At 39.4% G+C, this 16,303-nt stretch overlaps 1 protein-coding gene across 1 annotated transcript in view; it reads right to left on the bottom strand.

The window, feature by feature from the left end:
- The window catches only part of SMARCA1 (SWI/SNF related, matrix associated, actin dependent regulator of chromatin, subfamily a, member 1), a 45,343-nt gene that overhangs the window by 13,694 nt on the left and 15,346 nt on the right, over positions 1 to 16,303 (bottom strand). Inside the window, exons 6-19 of the mRNA XM_063313783.1 lie at positions 16,079 to 16,258; positions 15,186 to 15,341; positions 14,291 to 14,422; positions 13,384 to 13,452; positions 12,476 to 12,585; positions 10,879 to 11,105; positions 9,661 to 9,782; positions 8,996 to 9,148; positions 8,630 to 8,762; positions 7,321 to 7,469; positions 6,970 to 7,089; positions 6,053 to 6,163; positions 5,827 to 5,940; positions 2,200 to 2,322 (exon numbers count right to left, since the gene is read on the bottom strand). Coding sequence (XP_063169853.1) covers positions 2,200 to 2,322; positions 5,827 to 5,940; positions 6,053 to 6,163; positions 6,970 to 7,089; positions 7,321 to 7,469; positions 8,630 to 8,762; positions 8,996 to 9,148; positions 9,661 to 9,782; positions 10,879 to 11,105; positions 12,476 to 12,585; positions 13,384 to 13,452; positions 14,291 to 14,422; positions 15,186 to 15,341; positions 16,079 to 16,258 — 1,899 coding nt within the window. The remainder of the gene's footprint in view (positions 1 to 2,199; positions 2,323 to 5,826; positions 5,941 to 6,052; positions 6,164 to 6,969; positions 7,090 to 7,320; positions 7,470 to 8,629; positions 8,763 to 8,995; positions 9,149 to 9,660; positions 9,783 to 10,878; positions 11,106 to 12,475; positions 12,586 to 13,383; positions 13,453 to 14,290; positions 14,423 to 15,185; positions 15,342 to 16,078; positions 16,259 to 16,303) is intronic.

Below are 16,303 nucleotides of genomic sequence, written 5' to 3' on the forward strand. Positions count from 1 at the left end.
TAAATCATTAAAAACGTAAACTCTGAAGGTTGGCTGCAATCAAAGTTCCTTATTGGAGAGACAAATACCAAATACACTGTGCCGTTGATAATCAGCATTTGACCAATTGCAGAAATACTGTAAAATGCTAAGTGTGAGACCTATTTCTGAGATCAAATCGACTGAAAAAACCAGCTATTCTATATAACAAACACTTCTTTCACCTAGAAAGAACCATGCTGATGGAAGAACTTCTGCTCTTAAAAAAATATATCTTTACACAGAAGAAACATTCTTTCAACCCCTATCACAACAAACCAGCAACAAGAAATGATGCGGCACTTTTTGAAGCACAGATTAACATCACCACACCATTTAGGGGTGTGCAAAGCCTTTCAGGTATCAACCATCTCAGGTTTGAAATGTTCTGCTCAGCACAAAATATCCACTTTGAGTGAGAAACACACTGCTCCAAGGATACTGAAATGTTTCAAGCTCCACCCTGCTTTGGTCTTAAAGTACTTGTCAAATGCACAGAGTCGCACATTTCACGCTTGAGAAAGATATTTCACAAGTGAAACGGGGTGAGGGGAAGCTTCAAATCCAAAACATTTTGCATATCCAGAGTCTCTTTCAAGGAGAGGTCAGTTTCTGGAGATTCTAGTGACACATCCATGTTGGTTTTGTTGCAGGAATATGGAGGTGATTTCCACTGCCTTCTTCCAGCATACTTTTCTTTAATATTTCCCGGTCCAACCTGCAGTCCTGGAATTCCCTGTGGGGATCTCCCCCATGTACTACTCACTCAATTCTATTTAACTTCTGAACCCAGACAATATCAACCAGCTGCTGCCAGCTGCTGAGACATCTATATATTTTTACTATAAAGGGTGAAATGAATTCTTTAACATCAAATTATAATTCTCAGCTTTTACTGCTATTCTACCATTTTTTGGTTACCAAGTGTGAACATTAAAGATTTTCAAACAAAGAGCAAGGACGTATTGTTTTGACTGGATCAGAAATATGAAATGAAATGTTAACTGGCAAATGCCAAAAGATCCAGGTGTTTTGTATACCTACTTCCAAACATTAAACGGTGTCATGAGAAATGTTCACTCTCTCTATAGAAAGGTGAAGAACCATCTGGTTGATATTGTATTTTCACTACAAGATTCATTTCATTCCATACAGGCAATTTAAACCACCGAAAGACAATTGCTAAATCAACATTTCAAAAGGAAGATTCAAGTACATGAATCTTAATATAGAAATGTACTGAGAAAAATGTAACAAAACTCTATGCTTCCCAGCCCATAATATTCAAAGAGTGCTAAAAATTATGTTTGAGTAGTCCAGCTATTTAGGCACAAAAATTATTACACTGATTCAACAGAACTCATTAAAAGCATAGAACAAATCTGAACTTGCAGAGCTGTGCTAGCAAGTCACTGATGAAACGTTGAACATGAAGTGCCTGGAACCATCCACTACATCACACACAAGTGTGCAAATCCAAAAGCTGTCAATAGTGATCAACTGCAGGAGAGGAGAGCCATTCCTTGGCTTTAATTTAATTAAATAATTTAATTACCGCCCAGAGTCCCTCTTTTGGGAGAGATGGGCAGTAATTAAATTTGAATAATTAATAAATAAATAAATAAATAAAAGGCCAGCCTTTGGATTCAGTCTGAACTGTGTCAGTTTCAGCTGCTCTCTTTGCTGAACTCCCACCTACCTATCTTTAAAAGAAGATCGAGAGGCTGGGGAGAACAGAGAACTACACCCCTTCTCTTGCAATACTCGCAGCAAGAAGTTCAGAGCATAACCACTAAGGATGGACACCCTTTTTCAACTGGGGCTGTTTCAACAGTAGGGGAAACGGCTGTCATATTAGAGGAGGCATGGTCAACAATGTTGTCTTATTTAGGGGGGATGTGTGAGTTCTTTTAATGCAAAATATATGCATTAGGTATCTCTTTTACTCCCCTTTCCCAATTCGTGCTGATGGCACAATTTGGGGGCGGGAGGGCTGCACGTAGCCCAGCCAACTCTAGCTTCAAGTCAATGCAATCACAAAATAATCCATATGATTAGACAGCATTTGCAGTTTTCCAGGGGATAATTACAATAATGTCTTGCACAGCAAGCAGACGGGTTGATAATCACAGCTTCTTTTTTTATTAAAAATAAACAACGTGAAGCACAGAAACTATATACCTGGGTGAGCAGCTTTTCTTTCTCCTCCGCCTCTTCGGAAGAAAGAGGAGCCGACTCATCAATCTTCCGCTGTTCCTCTTTCTGCACCTGAGCTGCATTTGGGAGCTCAGGATTCCTGGGGACCTAAAATCGGCAACGGAGTGAACGAATAGTAAGAGAGCAATACTATTAGGGTTCTGTATAGAGGCCTATTCCGTTCCCTTTATGGCCTTTTTCTGAAACGCCAAGAGGCAGGATTGCTGCGTTTTTCATCTAGTGAGTATTTGTTAGGGAAGGAAATATTTCTCTGCCATCGGGACAACAGTAGAGAAACATTTCTTTTACTTGTGTTTACAGGCCTCAGAAAGTTCTTCAGGCAGGAGGAACGTAAGACATCATAACTCATCGATCTCCCTTTCCTCCTCTGTGGCTCGCAGGCCCCTGTTCCACAGAAGCATAACAGTAACGACAATGCGTAAGAAGCCAATAGGTGCCCAGAGTTCTTTTTAAAGCCTCCAATATGCTTCTGGGTATATTCTGGGTATGAATACGAGGGAAAGCACATGTGCATGTGCTGGGGAACACACAGCAGAATTACACACAGACCAGTGATTAGGCACTAGAGAAGCTATTTTTATAATGACCTCTGTCCTGTTTGGAATGGGCCAGTGCCACAAAAAATTAATTTTAAGAATGATGTGCTTGTCAATTAGGGGGTGTTATTTAACATTAGAAGCGTTGGGAGTGTTCTATACCTGCCAGCTCCCTTAAATTAAAAATACGCCACTATCAAGCATTCAGACCTCTGTAAACCATCAGCAGAAAAAGTTCTAAAGCTAAGGGAGCTGCTCCCAAACAGATCTGACCTCAGCCTCAACAGCTGTTGCAATGGAAACGGGGGGAAGCAGCAATATCCGCAAGACCATCGAAAGCATTTCATCTTACACACCAAGGAAGGGAGAAAAAAAATACTAGAACAAAAACTAGTTTTCTCAACCCAAATGCTCTAGGAAATGGAGAAGCCCCAGTACTGCAAACTGTAGAGAAAACACACACACACACACACACACACCAAATTGTTGTTTGGGAGCTACTTTATATTTCTATTCTATTCTACAGTCAATTTTTAATTTTTTTAATTACATTTGTCAAAACACACACTTGAAACATCCCATGACGACGTGCAGTTGAGTTCTACAGATTTAAACAACTGGAGCAATACATCCTAATAAGTCTAAAATTGGAGCTGCTACAGTCGCTTAGAGACAAGGGTCAGGGTTCAATCATAAGGGCAAATTGGGTTCACAGATGAGAACAGAAATGACATTTATTTCCATGGCTTCCTTCCCTGCACCCAATCCTCCAAGGTCATTTGTGAGAAAGCTGCTAGGAAGATCAGGTACAACAAATAAGTTGTGGCCAAAAGAAAACTAGCTCTCTGCTCTTTTTCTATGCTCCACCACCCTGCTCCTTATATTGTTTTAGCTTAGAATTATTTCTATTCCCCCTTCCATTCCTAAAAGGAAACCCAAAGCAGGTTCCAAATTAAAACAGGGAAACTGCTGCAATGAAATCATGAAAACAGTACTAAAAGAAGGGTAATAAATAACTGAGTCAACCTGCAGCGTAAACGAAAGTGCAGCCTCGTGGGGTTCTTTTTGCAGTCCTTTTAAGACTCAAGAGAGAAATGGCCAGCTGCCCCTTTTAGGAGAGGTACTAAAAGCATCACAAAGGAAGCAAAACGAAGTAGAATGCCTTAAATGCTGGATGCAATGCACAGGGGCAGCTCTTCAGGTGATCGGTAAGAAACAAGGTGGCTTGGATGCAGCTTATAATCAACAGTTTGAATTCTGCCCTGCTGCAAACAGGAAACCAATTCATCTACAGTATGAGTGTGCTTTTTGTAGAACTGGACCAGATTTGATTTTATCTAATGCTGCCTCCCTCAGTGCAACATCCTCATATATGCATTCAACCACACTTCCCAGTACAGCCTGGTCTAATGGATCTGTCGCCATCATGTCCAGGGTTTGCCCTCGTTTACAGACACTTATTTGGCCAGAATTAATAAAAGCAGTCAAGCGGCACACTGCAGTCAAACATGAAATATTTATCAAGAGTAATAAAAAAAGAAGCATTTCCTTTTCTCAACTCCTAGTGACTTCATGACCAGTGCAGAAGTGTTTTGCTGTCACCTTCTTCCGGGATGAGTTTTCAATTTCACAATCTAGCCTATAGCCCTAGTATTCCTGGGAGGCCTCCCACCCAAAGACTAACCAGGCTTGAGCTTGCTTAACTTCTGAAGCTGGAGAAGACTGGCCAGGAGCTACCACCTACTAGTAGGAAGGGTAAGACCTGCCTTACCTAAGCTCTATTTTCTACTACTTTATGAAGACAAAAACCATATATGCCAGTTTACATGAATAATACTTAACTTCACAGGGCTTGTATTGAAGTTAAACAGACTTCCTGGTCATTACTTTTAAGAAAAATGAAAGCTAACTTCATAGCTATTATTTTGGAAGAAGGACCTACAGCAGCCTTCCCTAACGTGATGTCTCCATGAGAGATTATCCTGGAATTACAGAACTATCATCCAGCACTTCTGGAGGATGCTGGATTTAGGAAGGCTGCATTTTTTCTTCGAAGGCTCATTGACACGTCATTATTTTCAGCATGTATATATTATTGATAGGTAAGAAACAAAATAAACTATTCAAGTTCAGCAAGCTATCCAGGAGGCAGCTGATTATTACCACTTCCACACAATAGTTACAAAAGCAGAATCTAGAAACCTATCAGAAATTAGCTTTGGAAGTAACTAAACAGCTATCAGCCCTTTGAGGTAGGCCAGACCAGGAAACCAATGTCACAAGTTTGAATGGAACTACACTTTGGATTGATATATCCAAATAAATTGAAAGCCTGAATACATTTTTCCTTCCCTCCTTCTTATACCCAAAGGAGTTAACTGTTGATACAGTTTCTCCAAAATCTTCTCTGTGGCTCTCTACACATTTCAGCAAACGCTACGCACCCATGATCCAGTGATGGCACTCTTGGAAGGCTTGTCCGCACTACCATAGTTTTTGCTATTGCTTTTGCTTGATGGGCTGAAGTCAAATTTCATGTGAATTTTGTGAAGTAAAATTTCGTCTATCACACTGGTGCCTTCCTACAAGTTCTCCTTGTTAATATAGCTCCAAAGGTGGTAAAGGAAGGAACTGCAGTTGAGAAGGCAGGCAGGCAGGCAGGCAGGCCGGCCGGCCATGCGTTCTAGTAGTTTATGGCATTGGATTGTTGGTTCAAATTCTCATTTGGTCATGAAACTCGCTAGATGACGCTGGGGTGAGGAATAGAAGATGGTTCCAACCTACATCATAGAGTTGTTACTGTGAGGATAAAATGAGGGGAGATTTCCATTTGCACTACCCTTTGCTCTTACAAACAAGGGCCAAAATATGTATTGTTTTTTTTCTTCCTCAAAATCATTTCTATTGTTTTTAACCCCATTCCATTCCTCCACAAATACACCAAAAAAATCTATTGCTCCTATAAACTAAGATCCTCATGAATTCTACTACTTTAAAAATATGAATATATGAAAATAAATCTTTCCTAAGGAAAAAAAAGGTTATAGTTTCTTACCTTATAGCCTATAGTCTTCCGATAATACAGGATTTCTTTTTCAAGAAGTTCAAATAACCGTGGTGGAAAGAACTGGAAATCTTGAATATTGGGCTGCTTTGGCGGCCGTGGAGCCTTTGAAATAAAGCACATATACTATCAATGCTATGCTGCAATTTTTATTTTTATATTCATGCGTATCAGTATATTAGCTCTTTATATAACATAGAAAGCTAAACTATTCCACCTTTGGGATTTTAGGCTCACTGACACGGAGAGCTTCTCTAAAATAGGCATCCACAGCATAGTTGGCTTTGCGTTCTCGTTTGGGAGGCTCAATCCATTCCATCATGCTCAGCTAGGGAAAAAAAAACACTAATTAAAATGGCAGGGGGGCATGGAATAGATTGTCAGATTCTTGCTAACATACTGTAGGTGCTTACTTTAAAAAAAACTAGAATGCAGACTGAATACAATGATACAACCTCCAATTAAATTAAAGGCACACACACATTATTTCAGGTGCATGAGCCTGGAATCTGGATGACAGTTACCTTCAGAGAAACAAAAATTAATTGCATTCATGGGACTCTTCTGAGAATTCCATTATGAACTTGACTAGAATACATTTTCACAAACTTCCATCACTGGCACCTAAGTATAATTACTTTTTGGACCACTTTCATGCATCCTATCTTCTACACTGATTGCACAATGCTTATTACATGCATAACAGAAAAGTAAGAGGGGGATAGACATTTAACGATTAAAGAAAAAAACAACTGTTTGACTTAATGCTGGCTAGGAGATTCTGGGAGTTGAAGTCCAGACATCTTAAAGTTGTCACGGTTGAGAAGCACTGCTCCAGGTATTACTGGATTAAATCTTCCTCTGTTTCTGTCCACTGACAATCCTGGCTGAACCCGGACGACATCCAGAGGATAATAGAGTTCGCAGTCTCAATTGCGCTCTAACCTAGCCAAGACTGTACAATATGCAAAGTAAAAACAAAACAGACAACCAGGGAGAAACCTAGAATTTCACCACAGCAACATTTAGTGCTTATTTAAGCTGTAGATGTTTATGGTCCCATTCAAGTCAAACTTTATTGGTCTGTCATGCAATCCGTACAGCTGCCATGCAATGTTCATGGTAAAAATATACCTTCTGTTTCCCTCTATAATCTTCCCCTTCAAAATTGTACAAACTCATTTCAGTGTCCATTGTGAAGTTCCGAAGAGAGCTTTCACCCATTTTTTGCAAACGTTCGTTCATTTCAGCTGTCTAAAGAAAGTCACACACACAACAAATGAAAAGAAGAAAGAATACATCTTTTTAGGAATTTATTTCTCATATATAAAAATACGACAGCTGATTTTAATCAGTCTGTATGAAAAGTTGGCTAAGCTAACTGATTTTTTTCTGGTTAGTTCAGAGTTGATATTTATTACAGATTGCAGAAAAAAGAACAAAGCACAGTGTATGTGATTTATAGCATGTTCCACACTATCTCACCTTTTTTTCACCTCTTTCTAAAATAGTAGTAATGTCTTCATCTGTCAGTTCACTGTCTTTGGAAGCAAACACGTGCGTTGCTCCATGACGAATCATTTGCAACATTTCATCTTTTGCTAGTTTGTTAGACTGCTGGTCGATAAGCCTTCCTGATGTATAAAACACAGAGAGAATTTTAATTCCAAATCCCATGTGTTCAATGCTAGAGTTATAAAGCAATATCCTTATCTGAACAGGTCATTCAATAAAATTACAATTAAAAAGGGGAAGTGTAACAGCAGATTCAAATGCTTCGTCATAATCCCACATTTGAACCAATGATTTACACAAACGACTTTGCCATGTGCAACTTAAGGTGAGTGCCATATGATATTATCCAAGTTTTACAGGACCATTAAATTTTAACTGATCAGCAGCACAACATGCTTGCTAAGCATGTATCAAACAAAGCACTTGTTTGGTACCGAAGTCACATCAAAAACAGAAATCAACATCAGATTCTGAACCACTCACATAACAGAACTGTGTTCATTTAATTTAGATACAACTTTAAATAAATAAGGTAGAAATTCCTTTGCCTGGTGCACCAAAGAACCATGCAGTATTGTTTAGACATGAAAAACATTTATACATATTGGGTCTTTTAAAATCAGCGTTCTCATTTCCATTCCAATTATTTTACTGCAATATCTTAACATCTTCCTTAAGTGGCAAGAGCATACCAAAATTGAGATTTCTACAAGGCACATGAGTGAAGCACCTAATATGTGAGCTTTACGTCTTCTGCTTTTTAAAAAAACTAATTCATAATAATCTGGATTTGCTGGTCTGCATAAACTAAAACAAAGGCCCAACTGCTTCAGTAGTGCTTCAACCAGTTGAGAGCTTCCCACACTGCCATTTACTTTGCACAATTAATCTTCACAAATGCTGAGTTGAATGGTAAAGTAGCACTTTATGGTCTTTTTCCCACCGCACACCACAGAAGAAAAAGGAAAGCCTAATGATTTGGCTTTGGGCTAAATGAGGAATAAAGAGTTTCTCAACAGTTGTCTGAGCTAAACAAGTATCCCTGCCACAAAAAGGGTTCTGGTTTTAACTTAAATAAGTGCTTACATCCTCTACCTATTGTCTACTTCAATTCCTATCCTCTTTTAAGATGCAAGGAGTGAAACTGCTCAAAGGATGATTGTGGGAAAAACAGAAGTCAGGTTTTTCCAGCTCCACTACATAAGGTTACAGGTCAGATTCTGCCTTCCCTTGGTTCTTCTGTTTTATCCGCAGATACTATACAAATATTAAACAGTACCTTGTTGTATAACAATTGAATCCAGCCTCAGTTTTATCTCAGCTCTTTCTACTATTCTCTCTTCAACAGTGTTGTCGGTGATAAGTCGGAATACCCGTACAGGCTTTTTTTGACCAATTCGATGAGCGCGATCCTAATCACAGTAACAGTAAAAATGAACAGAGTATCTAGGCAGAGCCATCATGAAAATTCCGATGTACGGGAAAAAACTACAAATACCAAAGTCAAGAGAAGTGTTAATGTATCATAGTTTAGTCTATTTAAATCAAACCTTCAAAGGTGGTGCTTACATATCATGCCCTTTTTCATTAGCTTATCTGAAGGAGTGCAGCTGCACCAGAAATGAACTGGGGGAACCCTGCTTACCATCGCTTGTAGATCGACTTGTGGGTTCCAGTCTGAATCATAGAGGATCACAACATCAGCTGTTGCTAAATTAATCCCCAGGCCTCCAGCTCTTGTGCTCAACATAAAAATAAACTTTCTACTGTTTGGAGCATTAAAAGTGTCTATTGCTTCCTAAAAAAAGAATTGAGAGAGAGAGAGAGAGCATACACTAAAAATACTGTTTTCAAAAGGTGATTAAGAACGTGGGCTTTTTTCTCTAGTTTCTAAAATAGTTACAGGGCCGAATGTGGCCATGATAAAAACCACAGTGAATCAAAATTCTTTCCTTCAATATCTCCAAGCAGTTCTACAAACAACCTGATCCCCAGACTATGAATTACAGATATCTTCAAGCAGCACAAGTGATTCTCACTGGCATTCTTTGTAAATGCACCTTTCACTTATTTTCCCCCAAAGTGATAGTTGAAACTCAAATCAGAAAGTTGAACGACATGAAAGGACTTCAAGACAGCATGCAATAATGATGGATTAATCTCTGTTTATAAGACCTGACACAAGATAAGACCCTGACACAGCAAGTTGGCACTCCGGGAAATACTAGTGAAGAAATGTTAGTTGTTGCACAACCTGCATACAGGATAAACCTGCATACAGGTTCACGGGACCAGACAAATTATTCCCACCTCTCTCTCCTCATGCGGCGTTTGCCCATCCAGGCGACAATATTCATAACCTCGCCACATGCAGTAGTCTTCCAATATATCCAATAAGCGAGTCATTTGGCTAAAAATAAGAACTCTGGAACCTGACGGACAAATGAATTGTAGAAGCACTTTTCAGTAACGATAATGAGAAGCACTTACATTAAATAGACATGTCTGGGGATGAATGAACATCTAATGATCTCAACGGGACCAATGAGTAATGGCTAATTTTGGTGGATCTTCTCAACTGTGTGATGAATCTGGAATTTATTTATTTAATTCATTTATTAAATTTACAGGCCACCCAACACCATCCCAACTGGGCAATGTATAACATAAGACAATTAGAAATAAAATAATACAAAGATCTTACCGAAGAAAAGTCCAGAAAAAACAACGGCAACTGAACAAAATCCCCCAAGGGGTCCACCAACCGCTCTAGCCCAAAGCTTGGGAGGAAGAGCCAGGTTTTAAAGGCTCATTCAAATAGGGTGAAGGTGGGGACCGTACAAATCTTGGGAGGGTAGGGGTAGCCACTTAATTCAAGAGGGCAGATGCTACAACTGAGAAGCCATGCTCAAACTTATGTGCAACCTGTATACTCAATCATAAATTTATCCAATCTCCAAACCAACCTTTTTTTATTTTTATTTTTAGGGGGAAAAAAGTCTTTTTTTCATTTGAGGTTTTTGCCAATATGTACATTTTCTATGCAATTCTGAAGGGCTAATTCAAAATTCAGAGATCAGTTCACTAAAAAAGATGAAACAAATCAAATTCTTTCTGTTTCTACCTTTGCTCACCCAGAAGCTTGCTTTCCACATGCCCAACTCTGCCTTTGCTCTATCTATTACAGTTCTTAATAGCATGTTGTCCCAAGGGTCACAGTATACGTAACACTGGCTTTCTCCCTGCCAGACCCTGAGCATTCTGGCCACCGTTCTTTTCCTCTCCTGCTGCTCTTTATCCACAGAAATCTATGCTCTACACATCGATGTGGCTGTTGTAAGGGAGCAACAGGAGGATAAAATATGCAACTATGCCGCTGATGCAGGGATACGAAGCGCACCTTTCCATGGACCACCTGCTGCTGGGCCCTAGCATCCCACTGTCAGAAGTGGCTAGATTTTGTCTCCAAGGCAGAAGGCAACCAGCAAATCTCTAAATTAATTGCTGCATAGAGCAGGCCTGTCTTACCCTGTTCTTTGAGTTTCGATAGTAATTTGTCCAGAGCAACCATTTTGCCACTATTGGTCACTAGATGGGTATCAGTGGTGTAAGGAGGGCCAGGTTCAGCACCATCAAACAGGTAGGGGTGATTACAACACTTCCTCAGCTGCATCAGGATGTTCAACAACCGCATCTTGTCCATTTTGCCCGCTGAATTTAAGATATCAATATCTTTCATCAGGATCTTGGTATACCTACAAGGTTAATTGGATAATTTAATAATAAATGAGCATCACTAAAGTTTGGGGACATACATACATACGTGCATATATTAAAAAAACAGTGAAAGAGTCTCAGTCAGCTACATCTCTGTTTGACTATTTAAATGTGATTTACTGTACAGCATTAAGATTCTTTTTCTTTACACTCTGAGTCTTTCAAACCTGAGAACTCTGCCTTATTTCTGCAAGCTCATCAAATCTGGCATTTGCTGCAGGGTATCATCAGCTATGGACATTAGAAAAGAAAGACACGCTGGCAAACATAACTGAGCTAAGGAGTATATTAGTGTGTCACACAAACAGTGTAACTCAGTAACTAGTGGGGATAAAGAAGGCAAGTGGCAGCCCCAAATAGCCTCAGGATTGATTGAGGCTAAACTAACTTTACAAGCAAGATTTAATGGAAGATTCACCCTCTCTTCCTGATGCCAGCAGTACAGTCCTGATGCCAGTCTCACCATGGCCCACACAAAGCAACAAAGCTGCTCTCGGAACTGCTGGGTACCAAGAGGAGAACGTGGGAATTGAAGGGAGTGGGGAAGGCTTTCACCGTTCCAGTATTCTCAACCCCAACAGGGCCACACAGATTTTTCTTTTTTAAAAAGTCTAAAAACAGGAGAAAAGAAAATCCTCCCAGACAGTTTTGCAGCAGTGGAGGCAGCACCAAAGCGAGCTGCTCCCTGCTTAACTGAAGCAGCTCTGTCTGCAGTTCATGACCAGAAGGAAATGGCCATTTCTTGGTTCCGAACTTGTGTTATATTACACAGACTTGTCATCCATCTTCAAGGAATATACATATTAAAGGCAGGACAGTTGCAATCAGGCGTGTAAGATAAAACTTTGCTTCTCCCCCTTCTCAAATCAAATTCTTGCCTTCTGTTTCTCTGAACACTGAGAAACAACAAATAAAACTTTTTTTTTTTAATCTATCTATTCTCATACATCCCCTACCTATTGGCATTGCAGCTCTCAGCATTCCAGGGGGGAAAAGAGCCAGCACATCTTGTTGGGGAATACTAATCTAGGGATAACGGTAACTCGAATTTCAGCATTTATTTAGCATATTTCAAAGGTCTGGTGGAGGAAAGAAATCCTGTAACGTAGATTAATACTGGATTATTGTCCTGTACTGCAGTCTAGAGTGGGAGGTGTAGAAAGCACCTTAAGGTATACTAGCTTGCTTAAAATACATCCCGTCTAGTCATGCACATGTCTCTGCAAAAGAAATACTAAGGAAGGTTTAAAAGAGCCCCAAGAGCGTGAGTGTATTCAACTGCCAGTTGTCTTAATAAGGACTAGCCTGTTTTCACCACATAACCCGGTAGAAGGTTTTTAAAGATTACCATTCCCTCTGCATTTTGCTGAGTCCCAAATAAATTTTTACTTCTTTCTTAGGAGGCAAGCTTTTTTCCACTTCAGCTTTTATGCGCCGTAGCAAAAATGGCTTCAGAACCTGAAAACCAACGGGTCGACAACAGAAAAAGGAGGAACGTTACAGTGATATCCCAGACTCTTTAGACATCTCCCCCTGCACTCACTCGCTGTGGCTACTCTCAGAACAAAAAAATAAAGTGGAGGAGGAACTGAGTCCATCAGCAGGTTTTTTCCTCTTTAGGAAGCCGGCCTTCCCAAGCCTGCCATCTTCCTTAAGCGTCAGACCACGGTGCCCATTATCCCCAGCTTTACTGATATTATAGCACTCGTGAGTCTCCTCTCCTTTTCAGTTGAGGAGATCGGATGCTTCGTTTTTAGAAAAGGAAGTACGTTCCTCCAAAAGCCAAGCTGTTAAGACACAAACCAATAAACTCCACAGATCCTGGCAATGCTACGTTGCTCCAGACAATTCACGTTTCATATTCCTCCTGCATACAGATTAGGATGCTATTTGTTCTGAAACATGTGTAGTTCTGAAAAACTGTAAGCAAGTCAGATGGCATGTGCATTTTTGTAATGAACATGCACCAACTAAAAAATCCTTCAAAACAATATACAAAACAGGAGCAGAGGGGGACATCATGCATCAGTCAAAAAGCAGTAAATTAAAAATGTATATAAATTTATCTATTGAAGTCCTTCCTGAAAAGATCTGCACCCAAAGAGAAGTGAGACAGGCCCCAGAAAAGGAAATTTAAAGCCTTGGGGCGAACACCATAATGGTTGCACAGAAAGTCATACGCTGCCTCAAACGTAGTCTGTGATGCAATGGAAGCTGGATCAGTAGACTTCTATCAAAAAATAAAATCGTACTTACTGCATGAAGTCTTTCTACAAGTTTTTGATCACCAAGACAATTTTTAGTATCAAACCATGAGTCAAAGTCCTGCAGACGTAAAAATGCATTTTACTATTATGTTTGTAATTTCATTAATTCTCCATGCTTAGGTTAGCTCAAGTAGAATTTACAGGACACAATGCTACATTGAAAGAAACATTCATGTGGCTTGGAAATCAATATATCCCTGTTGAGTTCTGCCCTTCCATAATATGTAGAGGGTACTCTTTGCTGTGAAATCATGATTTGTGCCACAAATGTACATCACCAGCTGCAGCTGGAAGAAGGAAGGAACATAAAAAATTTGAAGCTGGGCACAAGTATATTTCGCTATATGGTACGGAGAAAGAAGGGAAAACTCAACACAGGAACATAATTTTCAGTGGCACCCCTGGTTTCATAGAGTACGCTGTTCCATCTGAAAATGAGACCAAATGTGGTTCTGTCTATTTCTCAAGAGCAAATATAATCCACCCATTTTTTTTTCCTCTTATCAAAGTTACACCTGTTGGAAAATAAGGTCAATATTGAACGATCCAATAGCATACATAATTACACATGGTTACATCTGAAGAAAAAGGACACACTGCAGCTTAGCCAAGATCAATCACCAGCTGATTCCTGGCCTAGGCATTCCTACCTGCAGCAATTGTTCCCCCTGGTCCTTACGTAGCCTTGTTATGGAATACTACTAATGAGCTGCTTCCATGAACTTGATTGTTTACCTCTCCCACCATCTTCCTTATTGATTTCTCATTTCTCCTATGTTATAAGCCATTGTAGTAAAATGTAAAACCAATTGGAGTGATTTGGAGTTAAAAACTACTTTGCTGTAAAACGTGTAATTTAAACAATTATAAGATTTCAATGTCAAACACAATCGCACCTCTGCAGAATTGAAGACATCTGGTAAAAGGAAATTGAGCAGTGCCCACAGCTCATGAAGATTATTCTGCAAGGGGGTTCCTGTTAAGAGCAACCGATTTGTTGTCTTGAATTCACGAACAATCTCTGATAGCTTTAAAAAAAATTAAGAGCTTTTATTGCCAATATATTCCAAAGATACATTTTTATAAACTGCTAATTCTGAGATTTGGAAAACAAAGCTCTGGCCTATTATAATTTCTTAATATGCTCTTACAAATTGAATACATTGAGTGAAAACGTATTTCATAAAACATATTTTCCTGTGTTTCAGAAATTTTACAATACAATGTCATATCCCCAAGAACAAAAGGCCAGAAAGACTTTAAAAAGCCTCCAACTACAAAGAACTCCAAATCATTCTAACTCAGAAGACTTTCTGAGCCTGCCCAAACTGAAAATGCAGCTTTCCATTTCCAAGGATGACTCTTCCAGAATCTTTGCAAGAGAAAGGCACAAGGCTGCAGTCTCAGGAAGGGCCATGGGATCCTTAAGTTCACAGACAACAGGAAGCAAGGGTAGATCGAACGGGCCACCTAGCTCTTCAAAATTTCTGAAGGTCTCAACTGAGCACAGACTGGTGCTGGGGTAACACTTCTTTACCAACAGGTAACCCAACATGTGAAGCCTTCTATGAACTCTCCAGGGTCCTGAAATTGTAAAGATTCAGTCCTGTTCATTTGGTTCTACTCCTCATTAGTTACCACTTCATAGCTAAGGGGGTTTTTTTGGATTCCTTAGCCAGTCCAAGCAAGCTGCAAGTTTTATATACCAAAAGGTTTTCCTTTCCTCTAAAAGAGTGACATACTTTCCAGGTATTTTTCTTCAGTGCCTACTAAAATAAAACTAAAACTTACCTTAGATTTTTCATTTTTTATTCGATGGGCTTCATCAATCACCAGATACCTCCAGTTAAATTTTTTGAAAACAGACTTTTCTTTAATGACCATTTCATAAGAGGTCACACACACATCCCACTCTCCAGGCATCATAACATCACGGATGAAAGCAGCCTGTATGAAAAACATGCATAAAACTAACTCTCCAATAGAGCCACCTTAGAAAGTTGCAACAACAGCCATCTACTACTGCAATTTCAGAGAAAAAGAGCTGCAAGAAGAAACAAAAATATGAACTTTCAGAATAATTAACACATTTAGGACATTTACAGTAGTAAAGAGATATTGAATAATATGAAAAGAGAATTCCTACCTATATGAGAGAAAAGGGAATATCTGTATTTCAGAGGATACTAGCAGTGATCTTAAAACAAAGCATTGTTTCCCTTAAAACAGGATAAGCAGTGTCTTCCTAGCAAACAGCAGATGTAAACTTTGAATAGCATGCCTAGGCTGTGCTCCAAACAGTGGATGAATCCAGTACAAAAATACCTTACTTTATTTATATTAAAATAAAGCTGAATATAGCTACTACTATGTCAAATCATACTTGCAGTAGGGTCATCCCTCTGCCGCATTAAAAATTATATGCTAGTATTAATTTCTGCAACTTTCACAGGTTGCACCAAAGATTTGAGAGGGACACAACACTGGGACTTCACTTCGTGCATCTCTGCTTTGAAGCTATTCATAAAAGTCTTTCTATAAGGTTTAATCTGCAGCCCTTTTACGATAACCAATTAACCATTTTATACTCTGAAAAGTGCAGAAGTTGCAAGAAAAGGGTGCTGGGGACATTACATTCGAACTTATAAAGCAGATCACTGGTTGACTGACTGAGAGGCACTTACTCTGGCATCCTTGTCTCCAATGAGGCAAACAGCCCGCAGTGACGGGACCCAACGTTTAAATTCATTCATCCAGTTATGCAAAGTTGATTTGGGTACTAGAACCATGTGTGGGCCTGGAATGTTTCGATAATGCTTCAGATAGCCCAGCAATGCAATTGTCTGTAGTGTCTTTCCTAGACCCTACAACAGTTTTAAAAACAGTATTTAAATGCATGGATCTCTTTT

The sequence above is a fragment of the Candoia aspera genome, chromosome 12 (assembly GCF_035149785.1).
Source record: "Candoia aspera isolate rCanAsp1 chromosome 12, rCanAsp1.hap2, whole genome shotgun sequence".
NCBI lineage: Eukaryota > Metazoa > Chordata > Lepidosauria > Squamata > Boidae > Candoia > Candoia aspera.